Source organism: Poecilia formosa, unplaced genomic scaffold (assembly GCF_000485575.1).
Source record: "Poecilia formosa unplaced genomic scaffold, Poecilia_formosa-5.1.2 Scaffold407, whole genome shotgun sequence".
NCBI classification, from domain to species: domain Eukaryota; kingdom Metazoa; phylum Chordata; class Actinopteri; order Cyprinodontiformes; family Poeciliidae; genus Poecilia; species Poecilia formosa.
Window position 1 is genome coordinate 138,758 of NW_006800346.1, and position 23,135 is coordinate 161,892.

The 23,135-nt window shown below is 40.4% G+C and overlaps 1 protein-coding gene across 1 annotated transcript in view; it reads right to left on the bottom strand.

Moving 5' to 3' along the window:
• Window positions 1-23,135, bottom strand: part of LOC103154961 (myosin-9-like) — a 43,432-nt gene that overhangs the window by 9,409 nt on the left and 10,888 nt on the right. The window contains exons 2-20 of the mRNA XM_016663191.1: window positions 20,930-21,261; window positions 18,148-18,304; window positions 17,569-17,596; window positions 17,369-17,462; window positions 16,938-16,955; window positions 14,448-14,540; window positions 14,301-14,364; window positions 14,081-14,179; window positions 13,837-13,980; window positions 13,299-13,394; window positions 12,944-13,215; window positions 12,668-12,841; window positions 12,404-12,577; window positions 12,051-12,162; window positions 10,979-11,050; window positions 1,474-1,661; window positions 885-1,006; window positions 730-799; window positions 484-644 (exon numbers count right to left, since the gene is read on the bottom strand). Coding sequence (XP_016518677.1) covers window positions 484-644; window positions 730-799; window positions 885-1,006; window positions 1,474-1,661; window positions 10,979-11,050; window positions 12,051-12,162; window positions 12,404-12,577; window positions 12,668-12,841; window positions 12,944-13,215; window positions 13,299-13,394; window positions 13,837-13,980; window positions 14,081-14,179; window positions 14,301-14,364; window positions 14,448-14,540; window positions 16,938-16,955; window positions 17,369-17,462; window positions 17,569-17,596; window positions 18,148-18,304; window positions 20,930-21,256 — 2,465 coding nt within the window. The 5' untranslated portion in view covers window positions 21,257-21,261. The remainder of the gene's footprint in view (window positions 1-483; window positions 645-729; window positions 800-884; window positions 1,007-1,473; window positions 1,662-10,978; window positions 11,051-12,050; window positions 12,163-12,403; window positions 12,578-12,667; window positions 12,842-12,943; window positions 13,216-13,298; window positions 13,395-13,836; window positions 13,981-14,080; window positions 14,180-14,300; window positions 14,365-14,447; window positions 14,541-16,937; window positions 16,956-17,368; window positions 17,463-17,568; window positions 17,597-18,147; window positions 18,305-20,929; window positions 21,262-23,135) is intronic.

A 23,135-nucleotide genomic window follows, 5' to 3' on the forward strand; every position in this document is an offset into this window, starting at 1 on the left:
GTTAGCCGTGTTATGACTTTCTAATGAGCTGAAATCTGTCAGAGAGTAGTTTTCTGTCTCATTAAACAAACTCTTGTTAAAACGAGATATAAAACTCGTCTTGTTGGATCGACAAGGTTTGTTAAAACAATAAACAGCTCCTGGATTTAATGGCACGCTCTGGAAGTTAAACTTCTGTACAAAAACTTAGTCTAAAACTATCTGAGTTGAATTTATCATGTTTAGAGAAACCTCAGTTTTTAGTCAAGATTCTGACATTTTTGGCTGATTTCTGATCCTCTGATAGCAGAATTGCTATAATTGTATATATATTATTAACAATATTATAATATATAATTATAATATTGTTCAAATTTTTATAGCCTGTATAGTTCAATACCTGCTGAGCACAGAGGTGGCAGCGTCATACTGAGACTGATTCATTAAAAACATTTGACTCCATGTAAACTGGTTTAGGAATGAATAAAGCGGCTCTCGTCTTACTTGCGGGCCACGTAGCCTCGGCACCAGGCCTGGAAGCTGATGATGATGTCGGTGATCTTCATGTCCCTCTCCTCCTCCAGGTGAGCCAGGACTCCGGCCCTGAAGAACACTTTGCTCTGGCCAATGCGGTACAGGTTGGCATCCAGCTCCAGAGACTGGATCTGATATTAAAAAGAAGAAAACAATCGCTAAGTTGGATTGCAGAGGAACATGGGGATTGTAAACCTACGTCTGCAGGAATCCCACCATGAGGACGCAGGCCTGCTTCCCGTCCATGAAGCCCTTGGGGATGGCGTTTGGAGTCAGGATCTCATACCTGAGAAAAAGAACATTTATTCATCTCTATGCTCTCCTCTTCTGCTCAAACAATAATAAATAAACATTGGGTTCTGCTGCCTTACCTCTGTCTGAACTCCTGGAAAACGATGCGGTTGGGGAATCCCTGCCTACAGATACGGATCCCCTCCAGCACGCCGTTACACCTGAGCTGGTCCAGAACCAGGTGGGGGTCCAGCTTTCCAGCCTGGAAAGACGGAGCCATGCTGGTCAATCTGCATGTTTGGCCCAGCTTGTGAAGCTATTTGTGTATTTAAATGTGCTGTACTAGTGCAGAGTTATCAAACAAATGTGGCATTCAGTACATTTATACTTGCATTAAAAAAAAAAAACTACTTTTTAGTCAATTCAGCAACAATTTTCTATATCAGATTGGTATCGGCCAATACTAAACCTCAGATATTGGAATTGCTCTTGCAAGTGAAAAAAGTGGATCGGTGCATCTCTAGTAAATACAAAACAAACTACAACACAATTATTATGTTAAAAAAATTTTACCCAACAGATGTATTGATCCATCATACACATATTTCAAAGTCTAAATGCATGTTGTTTATCTGAGTGGACATGTGACAAACTTTTTGAAAAGGATATGTATAATTAAGACATTTAGAAAAAATAATTCTTACTAATGTTACCATAATTCACACATACCTTCTTCTCATGGTTGGGAATGATGCAGCGAACAAAGTTGGGGTTGGTGTTCCTCAGTGTGGCCATTAGTTTGGACAGCTGCTCCTTGTAGAGCTGGCCCACGGTGCGGAACATGCCTTTACGGGTCTTAAAGGCACCGGGCATCTCGGACATGCCGGACACTTTGTCCAGGCCCACGATGCGGTCCACTGGAAAGTGGAAAAAAAAAAGAAAAAAAAAAAAACATGCTTTATGTTTGACCTCAAATGAGTTTCAGGTGGTCTGAATGTCTAACCAAGCAAACTCAAGGCAAATGCACATCACAAGGAATAATGAAGAGGACCGTTGTCTCAGGTTGTCTCAAGAAGACACACACCGGACCACAGGAGGTGGCTTACAGAACCAGAACCACTAGAACACCACACAAACGGCGAGTAAATGCAAAAGAAGGACAACAGGCCAGTCACAGAAGCCAGTGAAGCCAGAAGGATAACACACCATGACAAAAACAAAACAAAACTGAATCAATATATTTAATGCAGTGACTTAAAGAGATCTGTCAACCGTAAACGATGACAGTTTGTTTATCGGAGTGAAAACTATGTGCGATGGCAGATTTGAATATGTATGTGTGCCAAAGGTGGTGACAAAACCAAACCCATGCAGTATATACCCATTGCTGCACTGTTGCAGTACCCAAGACCAACACCAGGGGTCCCCACACAACGCTATCACACAGAGGGAGAAAAGGAGAGTCCAATGAAAGAGCAACAACGACCCAGAGATTATTACAGAGTTGTTTTTTAAGGCCAGTAGTTCATATGTTCAGTATGGGATGAATAAAAAAAAAAAGCTGTTTTTAAAGTTTTCTTTACGGCTAATAATAATAGAGACACAAAACAAACAGCAGGGGGGAAAATAGTAAGAAAGAATCTGTTTCACCTGAATCAGAGTGCAGAATAGGAAAACGTTGGTAAAAATAAGCTCTCTGACAATGCTGTACCTCTGAGAGCCGACAGGAAAAATAAATAAATAAATGACAGACGAGAACGGGGCCAAACGGAGGAAGAAACAGACAAACGACCAGCGGAGGTTTGACAAAAAGGTAAAGACAGAGGCCAAGAACCGGACAGTAAAAGAAGTGAGAACTATGAACAGTTTAGAGAAAAGACCTGACCCTACTGAAGCCACGTCCGCCTAAACTCACCGTCCCTCCAGAGCTCAGACACAAACTTGTCGGTGGACTGGTTGAGGAGCGTGGCGACGTTATCGTTCAGGGGGTCCATGTTCTTCATCAGCCACTCGTCTGCTTTGTAATCCACCTGACAGGAAACGCATCGTCAGGAAATCTCAAGCACGGTTTATGGCTTTGGGCAGGGCTGAACTTTTGGTTTTTGAGGTTTTATTGTTTGGAAAAATTTGGTTTCCATAGTTCAGAGTGATGTCAGCAGGCCCAGAGCCGCCATTTTGTTTGACAAGCGTGTTTTACATTTGTAACAGAAACGCAGCTAGTGTCGACATGGTATAAAGGAGACTGCATGAGGACAGAGGGTGCAGGTCTACCTTGCCAGCGTAGTGAATGATGCAGAAATCTGCTTCGTCCTTCAGTTTCTTGGGCTTGTGGAACTTGGGGTGTGTGCCCTGCTCCTGGACCACCTTCTCCACAAAGCTCTTGTCCGTTGCCTTGGGAAACCAGCACTCCTCGTCCAGCAAAGCCAGGATACCAGGAGGACTGGCCTGGAGGCAGGAGAGAGAGAGAGAATGTTGGACAACATATTGGTAAGAAATCTTCTCGTACTAAAATATTGAAAGAGCAGAGGAACCAACCGGTTTCTCGATGAGGTCGATGCACGGCTGCAGGTCCAGGCCGAAGTCGATGAAGCTCCACTCGATGCCCTCCCTCTGGTACTCCTCCTGCTCCAGGATGAACATGGTGTGGTTGAAGAGCTGCTGCAGCTTCTCGTTGGTGTAGTTGATGCACAGCTGCTCGAAGGAGTTCAGCTGCAAAGAGAAGAGGAAACTGCTCAGCACCCACCGATCGTCGTGTGTGCATGCGTGTGTGTGTGTGGACGTCAACGTCGTCCAGGAGGGTTCGTTTCTCACATCAAAGATCTCAAAGCCGGCGATGTCCAGGATGCCGATGAATGAGGCGCCCTGTCTCTTTGTCTTGTCCAGCGCTTTGTTGATTCTCATGACCAGCCAGCGGAACATCCGCTCATAGGTAGCCTTGGCCAGGGCCTCCACGGCGAACTCCGCCTGCTCCTGAGTCTGAGCCTTCTGGACGTAGTCTCGGCCCACTTTGATTCTGGGGGACAGGATGGCCCTGGTGAAGTCCGTCACGTTCATGCCCATGAGGTGGCACACCTTCTGGGCAGCTGGTGCAGAGAAACGGTATTATCGCAGCTGATTGGGAGGGGGGGAAGAGACTTCAATGTGCAGAGATGAGGTTCATCTTTACCTGTATTGTCAGGCATTGAGGCTTGGTCTGTGTGCCGTTCCTTCTTGAAGCTCATGTTTCCGAGCTGCAGCACTGCGGCCACCACCTTCAACATGCCTACGCAAACAAGGAAATGAGCAGAAATGCATGAAGTTTATGCCACACTGATCCAGAACGCTGCTGCTCGCATTTTCACTGAAAACATTTACATTGTTTTACAGCAACTATAAAACAATGTAAAACATTGGTTTTACAAGGTACTAGAAAGTGTTTTTTCCCCTTCAGATTTTTTTTAAAGAACTTAAACATCAAGAGGAAAACTAATGTTTTTAAGGAGAAAGAAAATCCTCCTTTTAAAAACGCTTTAAATGGGAACTCAACACCCAAATGCCTGTCGCATAAAACAAAAGGCCGGATTGAAAGCCGGACACAGGGCGGGTTAGACCATCAGGCAGAAATTTGGTTATAAATCTGGAAATTGGGACCAGGAATAGTCAAGATATCCAGAAGTTTTCCAGACCTGGGATGTAAATTCTAATGCTAGAAGTCGATTCCTTACCGATCTGCTCGTCCTCTGGAATCCCCATGATCCTGAAGGCCTCCATGGTTTCTGTGAACAGATCCTTGTCCTGCTGTCCCGGGATCGTGACGTTTCCGTTGGAAAGGAATCGATAGTTGTTGTAATTTTCAAGGAGAAGCTCGTCTGTGGTCAACAGCAAAATGGAGACATTTGATGTTCAAGCCAAGTGACAAGAACGCGACCAATAGTAAACCTTCTGCTAAATATCCAAGCAGCCTCTTACTTCGTAGTTTGTCTCCTGCTCCTGTGAGCATGTAGTAGAAAATGTGAAACGTCCTCTCGTCTTTGGCCTGGCGAATGGCACGGGATTTCTCCAGCAAGTCTTGAGGTCAATTTGTCAAGGAAGGATTTTGACAACTAATTTAGCAGCTCAAACGTTCAATTCCTAAATCATTCAAACGAAGCAGAAAGGGAAAACTATGTAATCTCAGTAATCAGGATACAGGTTTCAATATTGGCACCAACGATGTAGCCGTTGACATCGAAGTTGATTCTAATGAATTTTCCCTGCAAGGGGAAAAATAAATCATTTTAAACAAAATGTGAAACTAAAAAATTATTAGAAATCTTAACTTTGTAATCATTCATACAAATCTGGAAGAGTTGTCATTTTTGACGGTTTTGGCATTTCCAAAGGCTTCCAGGATGGGATTAGCCTGCAGTAGCTGCTTCTCCAGCTCCCCCTGGTGTAAGGTAACAGATTTTCAGAGAATGTTATATAAAAAAAAAAAGTTAAAATTCATACTTCATAATACGACGGAATAATCGGACCATAGTAAGAAATTTTTTTTAATTCAAATCCAAGTATAAAATCATGGTATTACAATAGTTGTATTACGAGAATAAAGTTGTAATAATGTGAGAATAAAGTCATATTACCAGAAAAATATTGACAACATATCATTTTTGACTCTTTTCTTATAATAATATGACTTTTTCCTTCATAATTTTATTTTATTTTTAATTTTCTTAACGTGGCCCTCATACTCAGTCACATCATGACGACAATTTTGGCAAAAGTATTCGTCATCCAAAGTCTTTGTTTACCATTCTGTCATTAGAATGGTAAACAAAGGCTGAGATTTGGTCTAAAATCATTCAGCCAAATTTCATTTTATTCTAAAATCAAACATTCAGGAATATTAATGTTAGCTGATTGACCATAGGTAGTTTACATCTGAGAAGGGAAAAAAAAAAAAACATTTAAATAACACAGACCAGCAGCAGCAACACACATTTTGCACCCAAGCATAAAACCCAACACATGACGCATTAGTGCCCCAACAACAACCCAGACCCAGAGACCGTCAACAAACCCAGCACCTGATACAGAGAAGAACAGTCCAGTGAAGACTCAGGAGAGGGAACTTTTCAGTCCATCCTTATTTAATTTAAGGCTTTAAGAAACCCTTGGTGAACGGTTAAAAACACACAAACACAAAAAATGTCCAAAACAAGCATGACTCGAGTTCAAAATGATTTGTTTTGAAGTGTAAACACATACTCAACAACACAGTGCCTTGCAAAAGGTTTCAACTTGTTTTTTTATTATTATTTTTAATATCTTTTTTTTTTTTTACATTCTGTCAGTTTGCAATCTCAGACTTTAATGTGTTTTATTAGATTACCAGTTGACAGAACGTAAAACATGTTTGGAAGAGGAAGGAAAATTATGCAGAATTTTCAGCTTTTTTTGTAGAAATAAAAAGATGAAAAGTGTGAAAAACATGTAGTCAGCCCCTGCTTAGCTGATAAATATGACTATAGTAAAGTCTTCTCCCAGACGCTCAGGTGGATTTACTGGACTTTGAGTAGGCCATTTTAAAACATTGCATCTCTGCCTATGTACTTCGGTTGATTATTCAACTGGATGAGTGACTATATGATTTACTATCAAGAAAGTTGAAAAAAAGACTATTATATTACTATTCATTTAAATGAAATGAACCGATTGCTCTTGCAAACTCCAAAAACTGGGGTAATAGTTCGGATTTTTACTTTTGCTGTTTGAACCATCTTTTTCAAATTATTTTGAAGTATTATTGAACATAAATACTGTGTGTCATTTTACAGTCCGTCATCTCTAATCTAACAGCTTCCTGGTCCGTACTATAGAGCATGATACTGCCACTACCATGGGTCACCATGTGCATGCTGTGATCGGGGCGACGTACAGCATTAGCTGCGTTTTGCTAACTAGGTAGCCTCTAAAGACGCCTGGTTGCTTTATTTAAGTAATGAGTGTAAATCAAATATACTAAAAACAATAAAATCGTGATGCGTCTGTTTTCTTTCCTTTTGTGGTTTTATTTAATGATTTAAATATAAGAAGTGATATGTAATTTAGTTTAATTTAACAGTATAAATGTTAGCCTTGTGCTTCTGCAGGCAGCTTTTCAGTCAAGTTGTTTAAATTGTTGCAGTGCTTTGAAGAAGTTATTTGATTTCTGACTGAATTGGAAAAAAAAAAAAATCAAAGGGGGCCAAAAACAACTTAACTGCAGGTTTTCTCTACTTTATCACTTAAATTTTTTTAAATCCATGCATAATTTTACTTTCCATTGGCCAATACATACAACATTTTGTTAGTCTGACACAAAAAACATCTCAACAAAAACATTTGCAAGTCACTGTGCAAAATGTAAAAATCTTAGTAATAAATTTAAAGCCTTCTTGTAAAACAAAGCAAAAACAAAGAAGCAATTCAGGATTTTTTGCACAATAAAATAGCGCTTTAATGAAAAATTCAACCAGACAAATCATTAAAAAAAATGAACCAAAAAAGAAAAAGTTGGTGGATATATTTCCATCTATACAGACCCCCCTCCTCTTCCACTACTTATTGTCTGGTTGAACTTTTCACTGGAACATGTACGGCTGCCAACGAGCTGCAAACAAACTTCCTCCTGACTTCCTAATGGCTGGCAAGACATGTCACCTCTGCCCTCCATACAAAGTGACTCCCAAAACAGAGCAGGCTTCAGCGAGCGGGTGGGAAATGAAGGAGTGGGGGAGGAGAAAGGATAGAAAAAAAAAGAACATGGTGACAGAAGCAGGTGGAGGAGGAAGGATAAACTCACATGTGACAGGTATGAACCCTGTTGATGGGGGACGAAAAAAAAAAGAAAAACAACCTCAAAAAGGGATGAAAGGTGTGGTTTCTTTAAAGCCCTTCCGGGGTCGTCTGTGCAGCATCAAATGTGGCTGACAAGAAGAATACCAGAACAGGTTCTCCTGCTTTGCCTGACAAAAGGCCTGAGTTTGCACAACTTTCCGGTTCAATAAAACATCAGATAAAGTCAGTTTTTACATCTAGAAAAAAAAAAGGTGGTTCCTTTAGAGCAGAACACTGCCGGGTTTTCTTACTGAAGAAAATCGTTTACTGTCCACACAAATCACACAGGTACACATGAGTATGCAGCTTTAACAGGAAAAACTAAATTAAAACATCCTTTTGGATTAAACTGATATGTAAAAACGTGGAGGTTGTAAGACAACAGGCGGGGCTGACCTGATCTTTCTTCGTCTTGTGAGAGGAAGCAACATGAGCCAGATACTGGATAACCTTCTTGGTGTTCTCTGTCTTACCAGCACCAGACTCGCCTCTGGAGATGACAAGAAAAACAAAAAACAAAAAATGCAATCAGATAAGAAAATAAAAGGAAGAATGTGAGCTACTAAGACAAGCCTGGTTGAAACTTGGTTACTTACGTGCAAAGAATAGACTGGTCTTCCCGATCTGTAAAAAAAAAGGTAAAAAATATGAATATTGTCAACTTTGCACAGAAACTTCATGAGCGTTTTATCAACAGTGTGTACAAGTTTACGCCTATGCAACAGGAAATACACCGACCGCAGACAGGAAATCAATATCCGGCTTCCTGTGACTGAAGCATTTCTAACTGCCTAATTATTCTATCGCCTCCTGAAATGTGGTCTGGAGTACAATGTGTGGAGGAGGAGGGAAAAAAAGAAAAAAATTACACCAGTGGGAAAGAGGATTAGCTAATGTGGTATGCACTACATCCAAGGGAGTTCTGGGGAAAAAAGGAAAGCCATACAGGAGGTGGATTGAAGAAACACCCTCGACAGGAAATCCCAACTCTGGCCTTCGGAGTGGAGCCACGGCTACTAAACAGTCACTGATTACACACTGCGGTAAAAGGAGGAAAACGGCTAACTGAAGCGAGAAACCTGCTAGAGCAGAATATTTCAATCCTGTGCGTTTGTGACAGATAAATGGAGAGGAAAATGGCCCGCAGGTACGAGGCGACGGGTGCAGCGGCTCACCCTGCATCATGCTCCTGTACGCCGTGTCGGTTATGGCGTAGATGTGGGGGGGCATTTCGTGTCTCTTCTTGCCCTTGTACATTTCCACGATCTCTTCGGAGTATATAGGCAGGTTCTTGTAGGGGTTGATCACCACACAGAAGAGACCAGAGTACGTCTGCAGGATGGACACGAGACAATTTAGAAAACACTGCCTTCAAATAATCAACACATAGACGATGGTTTTTTGTTGTTGTTTTTTTTAAAGATTAGTTAACAGATTGTAGAAAAGTACTAGGAAGATTGTCTGGTAAAATGCCGCTAGAAGTCTCAATACAACTTTTCCACTTCTGATACGAAACAGATATCACATCTTTGAGTATCGGTCCATACTGATATTGACCTGATACGATATCAGAAAGAATCATACATAATTTTATTATTAATTTTTGCAGTGTGGAATGTTAGAAAAGGCTTAATCAAGTTATATTACTCGCACAGAAAACATTTGGTATGAAAACAACCAACCCACTTATTAATCAATAGGTTTGCGTGTGGGATGCAAAGGCTGCTGGATAGAAATTCTGGGGCGGAGTAATTGCTGGAGAGCAATGTCTCCATCAGAAATTTTAGATGTAGGTCGATATAAGTTGATACTTGTTTTTTGGTTGATATCTGACCAATTAACAAAATCAATATCAGATCAGGACACCAAAAATATAATAAGACAGTAAGCTAATCTATGTCTCTTTTTGTACTTCTTATACAGTTAAAGTGGTATTTTTATACTTGTAGTACAATTAATGCTTCCACTTTCGTTAGTATTACAGTACAGTTTAAACTAATTCTTTAGGAAAGTCTTATGATGGGAACATAATTAGGGAACATTGCCTTATTAGGCAATATTAGGCACTCACGATGCCAGATGTGTCAGGTGAGAGCCTGAGACTCCACCCAACCGGTTAAATATAAACACTGGAATGGAGAATGCAAGTTCAACACCAGGCATGCATTAGCCAATGATTACTGCACTCCAAACAGCTGTCATATTATTATAAAGCTAATAATACTGCAGTAGGATATTTACGAGATATTCTGCAACACTAAAGTAATAGTAAGAAAATAAAAGAACGCAATATTCTATAATTTTCCACTAGCATTTGCGTTTGAGATTTGCATTAATAACAATAATCATATCACACCTGTATATAGTTACTCTGCAATACCAAAACAAAACATTAAAATAATTCCTGTAAAGAGACAGTATTCTATAGCATAATCAAGAAACTATGTTGTCTGCAGTTGTTATAAAAATGCTATAGATATCAAATATGACTAAAAAGAAATTTGACTTTGTAATTCAATAGCTTGAAATTGGGTCTCTGTTTCTTTAAAAACTGCTGCCCTTTCCTTTCTGAAACGTCTTCAGGAAGTCATTGGTGTTGCACTGAGAGGTAGCTCATAATGAGCTCAGCATATGTGCATTTTCAGGTGTTTACCAATTGCTGCTGGCTAGTCTGTAGGAGTCTTTAGGGAGGGCTGCTCTGTGAGGGAGAAGCTTGGAAACTACAGCTCAGAGGAGGGGCTTTGTCCTTGAAGGCGGGGCTAGGTCCACCCAGGCGTTTTACACAGCTGAATGGTTGCCGTGGGAGATTAAAGTATTTCTTAAACATGCATGAGAGAATCAAGGAAACACTCCAGGTATGTTTTTAATGAGGGAATAATGTTATAGCATGACTTAAAGCTCAAAACAGTTGATTTTACACAACACTGCCCCTTTAAAATCTAAAAAAGGGAAAAGTAATAAAACATGATTAGTTACTGATCATATAGAGGAAAAGTACCAGAATGGTTTGACATACAGGGAATAAATCCCCTCCTTGCCGTGAGGAGGGGATTTTGTTTGCAGTTTTGTTAACTTGTGNAAACTACAACACAATTATTATGTTAAAAAAATTTTACCCAACAGATGTATTGATCCATCATACACATATTTCAAAGTCTAAATGCATGTTGTTTATCTGAGTGGACATGTGACAAACTTTTTGAAAAGGATATGTATAATTAAGACATTTAGAAAAAATAATTCTTACTAATGTTACCATAATTCACACATACCTTCTTCTCATGGTTGGGAATGATGCAGCGAACAAAGTTGGGGTTGGTGTTCCTCAGTGTGGCCATGAGTTTGGACAGCTGCTCCTTGTAGAGCTGGCCCACGGTGCGGAACATGCCTTTACGGGTCTTAAAGGCACCGGGCATCTCGGACATGCCGGACACTTTGTCCAGGCCCACGATGCGGTCCACTGGAAAGTGGAAAAAAAAAAGAAAAAAAAAAAAACATGCTTTATGTTTGACCTCAAATGAGTTTCAGGTGGTCTGAATGTCTAACCAAGCAAACTCAAGGCAAATGCACATCACAAGGAATAATGAAGAGGACCGTTGTCTCAGGTTGTCTCAAGAAGACACACACCGGACCACAGGAGGTGGCTTACAGAACCAGAACCACTAGAACACCACACAAACGGCGAGTAAATGCAAAAGAAGGACAACAGGCCAGTCACAGAAGCCAGTGAAGCCAGAAGGATAACACACCATGACAAAAACAAAACAAAACTGAATCAATATATTTAATGCAGTGACTTAAAGAGATCTGTCAACCGTAAACGATGACAGTTTGTTTATCGGAGTGAAAACTATGTGCGATGGCAGATTTGAATATGTATGTGTGCCAAAGGTGGTGACAAAACCAAACCCATGCAGTATATACCCATTGCTGCACTGTTGCAGTACCCAAGACCAACACCAGGGGTCCCCACACAACGCTATCACACAGAGGGAGAAAAGGAGAGTCCAATGAAAGAGCAACAACGACCCAGAGATTATTACAGAGTTGTTTTTTAAGGCCAGTAGTTCATATGTTCAGTATGGGATGAATAAAAAAAAAAAGCTGTTTTTAAAGTTTTCTTTACGGCTAATAATAATAGAGACACAAAACAAACAGCAGGGGGGAAAATAGTAAGAAAGAATCTGTTTCACCTGAATCAGAGTGCAGAATAGGAAAACGTTGGTAAAAATAAGCTCTCTGACAATGCTGTACCTCTGAGAGCCGACAGGAAAAAAATAAAAAATAAATAAACGACAGACGAGAACGGGGCCAAACGGAGGAAGAAACAGACAAACGACCAGCGGAGGTTTGACAAAAAGGTAAAGACAGAGGCCAAGAACCGGACAGTAAAAGAAGTGAGAACTATGAACAGTTTAGAGAAAAGACCTGACCCTACTGAAGCCACGTCCGCCTAAACTCACCGTCCCTCCAGAGCTCAGACACAAACTTGTCGGTGGACTGGTTGAGGAGCGTGGCGACGTTATCGTTCAGGGGGTCCATGTTCTTCATCAGCCACTCGTCTGCTTTGTAATCCACCTGACAGGAAACGCATCGTCAGGAAATCTCAAGCACGGTTTATGGCTTTGGGCAGGGCTGAACTTTTGGTTTTTGAGGTTTTATTGTTTGGAAAAATTTGGTTTCCATAGTTCAGAGTGATGTCAGCAGGCCCAGAGCCGCCATTTTGTTTGACAAGCGTGTTTTACATTTGTAACAGAAACGCAGCTAGTGTCGACATGGTATAAAGGAGACTGCATGAGGACAGAGGGTGCAGGTCTACCTTGCCAGCGTAGTGAATGATGCAGAAATCTGCTTCGTCCTTCAGTTTCTTGGGCTTGTGGAACTTGGGGTGTGTGCCCTGCTCCTGGACCACCTTCTCCACAAAGCTCTTGTCCGTTGCCTTGGGAAACCAGCACTCCTCGTCCAGCAAAGCCAGGATACCAGGAGGACTGGCCTGGAGGCAGGAGAGAGAGAGAGAATGTTGGACAACATATTGGTAAGAAATCTTCTCGTACTAAAATATTGAAAGAGCAGAGGAACCAACCGGTTTCTCGATGAGGTCGATGCACGGCTGCAGGTCCAGGCCGAAGTCGATGAAGCTCCACTCGATGCCCTCCCTCTGGTACTCCTCCTGCTCCAGGATGAACATGGTGTGGTTGAAGAGCTGCTGCAGCTTCTCGTTGGTGTAGTTGATGCACAGCTGCTCGAAGGAGTTCAGCTGCAAAGAGAAGAGGAAACTGCTCAGCACCCACCGATCGTCGTGTGTGCATGCGTGTGTGTGTGTGGACGTCAACGTCGTCCAGGAGGGTTCGTTTCTCACATCAAAGATCTCAAAGCCGGCGATGTCCAGGATGCCGATGAATGAGGCGCCCTGTCTCTTTGTCTTGTCCAGCGCTTTGTTGATTCTCATGACCAGCCAGCGGAACATCCGCTCATAGGTAGCCTTGGCCAGGGCCTCCACGGCGAACTCCGCCTGCTCCTGAGTCTGAGCCTTCTGGACGTAGTCTCGGCCCACTTTGATTCTGGGGGACAGGATGGCCCTGGTGAAGTCCGTCACGTTCATGCCCATGAGGTGGCACACCTTCTGGGCAGCTGGTGCAGAGAAACGGTATTATCGCAGCTGATTGGGAGGGGGGGAAGAGACTTCAATGTGCAGAGATGAGGTTCATCTTTACCTGTATTGTCAGGCATTGAGGCTTGGTCTGTGTGCCGTTCCTTCTTGAAGCTCATGTTTCCGAGCTGCAGCACTGCGGCCACCACCTTCAACATGCCTACGCAAACAAGGAAATGAGCAGAAATGCATGAAGTTTATGCCACACTGATCCAGAACGCTGCTGCTCGCATTTTCACTGAAAACATTTACATTGTTTTACAGCAACTATAAAACAATGTAAAACATTGGTTTTACAAGGTACTAGAAAGTGTTTTTTCCCCTTCAGATTTTTTTTAAAGAACTTAAACATCAAGAGGAAAACTAATGTTTTTAAGGAGAAAGAAAATCCTCCTTTTAAAAACGCTTTAAATGGGAACTCAACACCCAAATGCCTGTCGCATAAAACAAAAGGCCGGATTGAAAGCCGGACACAGGGCGGGTTAGACCATCAGGCAGAAATTTGGTTATAAATCTGGAAATTGGGACCAGGAATAGTCAAGATATCCAGAAGTTTTCCAGACCTGGGATGTAAATTCTAATGCTAGAAGTCGATTCCTTACCGATCTGCTCGTCCTCTGGAATCCCCATGATCCTGAAGGCCTCCATGGTTTCTGTGAACAGATCCTTGTCCTGCTGTCCCGGGATCGTGACGTTTCCGTTGGAAAGGAATCGATAGTTGTTGTAATTTTCAAGGAGAAGCTCGTCTGTGGTCAACAGCAAAATGGAGACATTTGATGTTCAAGCCAAGTGACAAGAACGCGACCAATAGTAAACCTTCTGCTAAATATCCAAGCAGCCTCTTACTTCGTAGTTTGTCTCCTGCTCCTGTGAGCATGTAGTAGAAAATGTGAAACGTCCTCTCGTCTTTGGCCTGGCGAATGGCACGGGATTTCTCCAGCAAGTCTTGAGGTCAATTTGTCAAGGAAGGATTTTGACAACTAATTTAGCAGCTCAAACGTTCAATTCCTAAATCATTCAAACGAAGCAGAAAGGGAAAACTATGTAATCTCAGTAATCAGGATACAGGTTTCAATATTGGCACCAACGATGTAGCCGTTGACATCGAAGTTGATTCTAATGAATTTTCCCTGCAAGGGGAAAAATAAATCATTTTAAACAAAATGTGAAACTAAAAAATTATTAGAAATCTTAACTTTGTAATCATTCATACAAATCTGGAAGAGTTGTCATTTTTGACGGTTTTGGCATTTCCAAAGGCTTCCAGGATGGGATTAGCCTGCAGTAGCTGCTTCTCCAGCTCCCCCTGGTGTAAGGTAACAGATTTTCAGAGAATGTTATATAAAAAAAAAAAGTTAAAATTCATACTTCATAATACGACGGAATAATCGGACCATAGTAAGAAATTTTTTTTAATTCAAATCCAAGTATAAAATCATGGTATTACAATAGTTGTATTACGAGAATAAAGTTGTAATAATGTGAGAATAAAGTCATATTACCAGAAAAATATTGACAACATATCATTTTTGACTCTTTTCTTATAATAATATGACTTTTTCCTTCATAATTTTATTTTATTTTTAATTTTCTTAACGTGGCCCTCATACTCAGTCACATCATGACGACAATTTTGGCAAAAGTATTCGTCATCCAAAGTCTTTGTTTACCATTCTGTCATTAGAATGGTAAACAAAGGCTGAGATTTGGTCTAAAATCATTCAGCCAAATTTCATTTTATTCTAAAATCAAACATTCAGGAATATTAATGTTAGCTGATTGACCATAGGTAGTTTACATCTGAGAAGGGAAAAAAAAAAAAACATTTAAATAACACAGACCAGCAGCAGCAACACACATTTTGCACCCAAGCATAAAACCCAACACATGACGCATTAGTGCCCCAACAACAACCCAGACCCAGAGACCGTCAACAAACCCAGCACCTGATACAGAGAAGAACAGTCCAGTGAAGACTCAGGAGAGGGAACTTTTCAGTCCATCCTTATTTAATTTAAGGCTTTAAGAAACCCTTGGTGAACGGTTAAAAACACACAAACACAAAAAATGTCCAAAACAAGCATGACTCGAGTTCAAAATGATTTGTTTTGAAGTGTAAACACATACTCAACAACACAGTGCCTTGCAAAAGGTTTCAACTTGTTTTTTTATTATTATTTTTAATATCTTTTTTTTTTTTTACATTCTGTCAGTTTGCAATCTCAGACTTTAATGTGTTTTATTAGATTACCAGTTGACAGAACGTAAAACATGTTTGGAAGAGGAAGGAAAATTATGCAGAATTTTCAGCTTTTTTTGTAGAAATAAAAAGATGAAAAGTGTGAAAAACATGTAGTCAGCCCCTGCTTAGCTGATAAATATGACTATAGTAAAGTCTTCTCCCAGACGCTCAGGTGGATTTACTGGACTTTGAGTAGGCCATTTTAAAACATTGCATCTCTGCCTATGTACTTCGGTTGATTATTCAACTGGATGAGTGACTATATGATTTACTATCAAGAAAGTTGAAAAAAAGACTATTATATTACTATTCATTTAAATGAAATGAACCGATTGCTCTTGCAAACTCCAAAAACTGGGGTAATAGTTCGGATTTTTACTTTTGCTGTTTGAACCATCTTTTTCAAATTATTTTGAAGTATTATTGAACATAAATACTGTGTGTCATTTTACAGTCCGTCATCTCTAATCTAACAGCTTCCTGGTCCGTACTATAGAGCATGATACTGCCACTACCATGGGTCACCATGTGCATGCTGTGATCGGGGCGACGTACAGCATTAGCTGCGTTTTGCTAACTAGGTAGCCTCTAAAGACGCCTGGTTGCTTTATTTAAGTAATGAGTGTAAATCAAATATACTAAAAACAATAAAATCGTGATGCGTCTGTTTTCTTTCCTTTTGTGGTTTTATTTAATGATTTAAATATAAGAAGTGATATGTAATTTAGTTTAATTTAACAGTATAAATGTTAGCCTTGTGCTTCTGCAGGCAGCTTTTCAGTCAAGTTGTTTAAATTGTTGCAGTGCTTTGAAGAAGTTATTTGATTTCTGACTGAATTGGAAAAAAAAAAAAATCAAAGGGGGCCAAAAACAACTTAACTGCAGGTTTTCTCTACTTTATCACTTAAATTTTTTTAAATCCATGCATAATTTTACTTTCCATTGGCCAATACATACAACATTTTGTTAGTCTGACACAAAAAACATCTCAACAAAAACATTTGCAAGTCACTGTGCAAAATGTAAAAATCTTAGTAATAAATTTAAAGCCTTCTTGTAAAACAAAGCAAAAACAAAGAAGCAATTCAGGATTTTTTGCACAATAAAATAGCGCTTTAATGAAAAATTCAACCAGACAAATCATTAAAAAAAATGAACCAAAAAAGAAAAAGTTGGTGGATATATTTCCATCTATACAGACCCCCCTCCTCTTCCACTACTTATTGTCTGGTTGAACTTTTCACTGGAACATGTACGGCTGCCAACGAGCTGCAAACAAACTTCCTCCTGACTTCCTAATGGCTGGCAAGACATGTCACCTCTGCCCTCCATACAAAGTGACTCCCAAAACAGAGCAGGCTTCAGCGAGCGGGTGGGAAATGAAGGAGTGGGGGAGGAGAAAGGATAGAAAAAAAAAGAACATGGTGACAGAAGCAGGTGGAGGAGGAAGGATAAACTCACATGTGACAGGTATGAACCCTGTTGATGGGGGACGAAAAAAAAAAGAAAAACAACCTCAAAAAGGGATGAAAGGTGTGGTTTCTTTAAAGCCCTTCCGGGGTCGTCTGTGCAGCATCAAATGTGGCTGACAAGAAGAATACCAGAACAGGTTCTCCTGCTTTGCCTGACAAAAGGCCTGAGTTTGCACAACTTTCCGGTTCAATAAAACATCAGATAAAGTCAGTTTTTACATCTAGAAAAAAAAAAGGTGGTTCCTTTAGAGCAGAACACTGCCGGGTTTTCTTACTGAAGAAAATCGTTTACTGTCCACACAAATCACACAGGTACACATGAGTATGCAGCTTTAACAGGAAAAACTAAATTAAAACATCCTTTTGGATTAAACTGATATGTAAAAACGTGGAGGTTGTAAGACAACAGGCGGGGCTGACCTGATCTTTCTTCGTCTTGTGAGAGGAAGCAACATGAGCCAGATACTGGATAACCTTCTTGGTGTTCTCTGTCTTACCAGCACCAGACTCGCCTCTGGAGATGACAAGAAAAACAAAAAACAAAAAATGCAATCAGATAAGAAAATAAAAGGAAGAATGTGAGCTACTAAGACAAGCCTGGTTGAAACTTGGTTACTTACGTGCAAAGAATAGACTGGTCTTCCCGATCTGTAAAAAAAAAGGTAAAAAATATGAATATTGTCAACTTTGCACAGAAACTTCATGAGCGTTTTATCAACAGTGTGTACAAGTTTACGCCTATGCAACAGGAAATACACCGACCGCAGACAGGAAATCAATATCCGGCTTCCTGTGACTGAAGCATTTCTAACTGCCTAATTATTCTATCGCCTCCTGAAATGTGGTCTGGAGTACAATGTGTGGAGGAGGAGGGAAAAAAAGAAAAAAATTACACCAGTGGGAAAGAGGATTAGCTAATGTGGTATGCACTACATCCAAGGGAGTTCTGGGGAAAAAAGGAAAGCCATACAGGAGGTGGATTGAAGAAACACCCTCGACAGGAAATCCCAACTCTGGCCTTCGGAGTGGAGCCACGGCTACTAAACAGTCACTGATTACACACTGCGGTAAAAGGAGGAAAACGGCTAACTGAAGCGAGAAACCTGCTAGAGCAGAATATTTCAATCCTGTGCATTTGTGACAGATAAATGGAGAGGAAAATGGCCCGCAGGTACGAGGCGACGGGTGCAGCGGCTCACCCTGCATCATGCTCCTGTACGCCGTGTCGGTTATGGCGTAGATGTGGGGGGGCATTTCATGTCTCTTCTTGCCCTTGTACATTTCCACGATCTCTTCGGAGTATATAGGCAGGTTCTTGTAGGGGTTGATCACCACACAGAAGAGACCAGAGTACGTCTGCAGGATGGACACGAGACAATTTAGAAAACACTGCCTTCAAATAATCAACACATAGACGATGGGTTTTTTTGTTGTTTTTTTTAAAGATTAGTTAACAGATTGTAGAAAAGTACTAGGAAGATTGTCTGGTAAAATGCCACTAGAAGTCTCAATACAACTTTTCCACTTCTGATACGAAACAGATATCGCAGCTTTGAGTATCGGTCCATACTGATATTGACCTGATACGATATCAGAAAGAATCATACATAATTTTATTATTCATTTTTGCAGTGTGGAATGTTAGAAAAGGCTTAATCAAGTTATATTACTCTCACAGAAAACATTTGGTATGAAAACAACCAACCCACTTATTAATCAATAGGTTTGCGTGTGGGATGCAAAGGCTGCTGGATAGAAATTCTGGGGCGGAGTAATTGCTGGAGAGGAATGTTTTCATCAGAAATTTTAGATGCAGGTCGATATAAGTTGATACTTGTTTTTTGGTTGATATCTGACCAATTAACAAAATCAATATCAGATCAGGACACCCCTAAAGGACACCAAATATATAATAAGACAGTAAGATAATCTACGTCTCTTTTTGTACTTCTTATACAGTTAAAGTGGTATTTTTATACTTGTAGTACAATTAATGCTTCCACTTTCGTTAGTATTACAGTACAGTTTAAACTAATTCTTTAGGAAAGTCTTATGATGGGAACATAATTAGGGAACATTGCCTTATTAGGCAATATTAGGCACTCACGATGCCAGATGTGTCAGGTGAGAGCTTGAGACTCCTCCCAACCAGTTAAATATAAACACTGGAATGGAGAATGCAAGTTCAACACCAGGCATGCATTAGCCAATGATTACTGCACTCCAAACAGCTGTCATATTATTATAAAGCTAATAATACTGCAGTAGGATATTTACGAGATATTCTGCAACGCTAAAGTAATAGTAAGAAAATAAAAGAACGCAATATTCTATAATTTTCCACTAGCATTTGCGTTTGAGATTTGCATTAATAACAATAATCATATCACACCTGTATATAGTTACTCTGCAATACCAAAACAAAACATTAAAATAATTCCTGTTAAAGAGACAGTATTTTATAGCATAATCAAGAAACTATGTTGTCTGCAGTTGTTATAAAAATGCTATAGATATCAAATATGACTAAAAAGAAATTTGACTTTGTAATTCAATAGCTTGAAATTGGGTCTCTGTTTCTTTAAAAACTGCTGCCCTTTCCTTTCTGAAACGTCTTCAGGAAGTCATTGGTGTTGCACTGAGAGGTAGCTCATAATGAGCTCAGCATATGTGCATTTTCAGGTGTTTACCAATTGCTGCTGGCTAGTCTGTAGGAGTCTTTAGGGAGGGCTGCTCTGTGAGGGAGAAGCTTGGAAACTACAGCTCAGAGGAGGGGCTTTGTCCTTGAAGGCGGGGCTAGGTCCACCCAGGCGTTTTACACAGCTGAATGGTTGCCATGGGAGATTAAAGTATTTCTTAAACATGCATGAGAGAATCAAGGAAACACTCCAGGTATGTTTTTAATGAGGGAATAATGTTATAGCATGACATAAAGCTCAAAACAGTTGATTTTACACAACACTGCCCCTTTAAAATCTAAAAAAGGGAAAAGTAATGAAACATGATTAGTTACTGAACATCATAGAGGAAAAGTACCAGAATGGTTTGACATACAGGGAATAAATCCCCTCCTTGCCGTGAGGAGGGGATTTTGTTTGCAGTTTTGTTAACTTGTGTAATAACACTGGCCCATACTTTATTACCTCATCGCTGAAATTTTCACATGAACTCTGGTTTGTAATACAAAGTTATGTAATCGGAGCTCCACCCAGCTACAAGTTTAAAGGAGTGTTCATGTATTGCATGACTGATCAGGGAACTTGCTTTTTATATTTGTATAAAGATTTGAACATCTTCATCTACAGTACACTTCGTTTCCCCTGAGAGAGTCTCCATTTTGAGTGCGGAGCTATGAAACCATCCATAGAATGGATCTGTGGAGGAAGGGGGAGGGGGACAACGCTCTTTGTTGATATGACCGGGTCACAACTGTGTGTCAAAGGGACAAAATCACTCCCAGGACAGAAAAATGAGGGTAAATAACATTAATTATGGGGGAAAGTAATCAACGTTACAACATGGTTTACATTCCATGCCCCTTTTTTTTTTTAAAAAAGCCTGGACTGGTGCCGTTCTTTCTCACTCTTTTTTTTTTTTTTTTTTAAACCTCTTGCACTCTGGAGCACATTGTTCTCTGGAGCTTCCTGTTTACATGATTCGATCCCAAACAGAGAGAACGCAGCAAACATTACAGTACTGCAGGATAGTTTCAAGATGAAGAAGATGGAGCAATTCAATACAGAGGAATGTTAACAGATTGCACATTTTCCTTCCATTTGCAGCTTACACACAATGGAACATCTTGAGCCATGGATGGCTTAACGAGAAGATGATTAGATTGGACCGAGATCAAAAGACACTGGAGATGTTTCACAAAAGCCAGAAAAACTCGCGCAGCAAGAAGTAAAAACGTTTGCTGCTTTGGCATACGCGTATAAGCATATGAATATGTACAACATCTCTGCAGGGTGTCGTACTCACATAGATGAGGCCAGAGTAGTATCTCTCCTTCAGGTTGTGCAGCACGGACGCTTCGTTGAGGCAGGTGAGCTCGGCCATGTCCTCCACCTTGCTGAACTTGGGCGGGTTCATCTTCTGGATGTCGTCCTTGTTCACCTTGATCTTTTTCCCAGAGTCCGCCAGCTCCACCGTGCACTCGTCGCCGCGCTCCTCCTTGATGGAGCCGGCCTCGAAGCCCAGGCGCTCCGAGGGGACCCATACCAGCTTCTTGGTGGCCCAGTCGGCCTGCGCCAGCGGGTTGTTGACCAGGTTGCGGTCCACGTACAGAAACTTGTCCGCGTCTGACATGGTGGCTGGAAAGAGAGAGGGAGCAGTTAGAACAGGAAGCTCCGACACAGATTCAGTGCAATAAGGATAACAAAAGCATAAAAATAAAGACATGAAGTTGTATAAGTTGAATGTCTTCAATAATTTAATTTTGACTCAAAACTGTAAAGATTTTGTGCATCTAAAAAAAATTTTCACCAACAATCTGGCCATTTTAAAACCTTGGACGCTGAAGCCAGATAGTGCCATTATATAGCACAATCAAGTACATATGTAAATTTCAGTTGTTATAAAAATGCTGTACATGTATCAAATATGATTTAAAAGAAATTTGACTTTGTAATTTAACGCCTTGAAATTGGGCCTCTGTCTCTTTAAAAACTCCTGCTCTTTCTAAAACTCCGCCTTAGGAAGTCATCCCAACATGGTTCCTCTATTAACCCTTTAAAAACGTTTTCAACAGCGTTTTATTGAAAAGTCGCTCTACAATGAGCTCAGCTGATCCGCAGATCTACCAGATGTTCGCTAATGACTGCTGGCTAGTCTGAAGGAGCTGAATGAGAGTCGTGGGGGAAGGTAGAGCCGAGTCGCTAACGTGACTTCATGCATATCTGACCATTTTCTGTCAGTCAAGTTTTACATTTGCATTACATCAAATTGTAAGCACATTAAGCTCTAAATTAGGTCACAAATCATGTTTGTTGAATCTTAAAATCATCATTGCTATTCAAAATTTTATGGCTTTAGTGAAATATGTTTTTGAGTCTAGCAGAGCACGTGCTAAAAATACATCATTATCTTGATTAAAATGCTCAATTTACCTCAAAGGACTACAGGAACAAAGAAATAGCTTTGAGTATTTTGTAAACCAAAGTCTGAATGGGGAAAAGACCCAATGCAAACTGGAAACCGGTTTTGAAACAAGCTTTCAACTTTTATGTTCAGAACAATATTATGAGACTGATTGAAAATGAAAGTCTTCCTGGGTTAGAGGGGCAAGCTTCAACATCACAAATTCTGAATAAATCCCAAAAAAGTAGTTTATACTCATTTCTTATTTGCATACGTACAAGTTTAAGTGCAACACTGTATTTCCCACAGTTTCTTGTGAACATTTTTGCACACAGCTTTGTGCTCGTAAACATCTTGTTGACAGAGCACTTTGCAGAAAGTGACTCAACCAGTAGAACCAGAACCGGGAAGGAGAAAGTGTGCAAAATCCAAGTCATCAAAGTCACAATACAGCTGCAGCGCTGTGGGGAATTAACCCAGCATGAACCGCTGTGACTGACAGCACAGCCCGGGGCTTTATCAGTCCAATTATCATTCCAAAACTGCAGGAGCATGACACCGTTTTTGCAGCGACACCACGGCTGTTGATGCCGGACGTTTTTCCCCTCGTCCGATAGGACACAGAGCCGTCTGATGCTCAGCAGTTTCCAAAAGAGCAATGAGAAAGAAAATCACAGCAGAGGTCAGGTTAAGTTTGAATGCTTTAACTGACTTCTACAAAGTGAGTTGCCCTGTGGGAAATGGATGATCTATTGCTGAGTTGATACACTTAACAGGAAAAAAAGACACTAAGCCCCAACAAGCTGGGATTTCTCAAAGCTTAAATGAAATAATAAACAACAAGAAAGGGTCAGAAATGAAGTATTACAGAATTATACACACTACTCTTAGTATGACCAATTGGGTTGGTTTAACACGAGATTAGTCAAAACTTTGTAGAAGAAATCAGATTCAGATTAAGCTGCTCTGACTGGGCAGACTATCTGAAATCTGATTATTTTTCTTAGTGTACACCAATATCTAACCACCAAGAGGTTGTGGTAGGGCTTTTACAGATTAATCAAATCTTCTGTTTTTAAAGATTTTATTTCAGGAAAAATGTAACTAT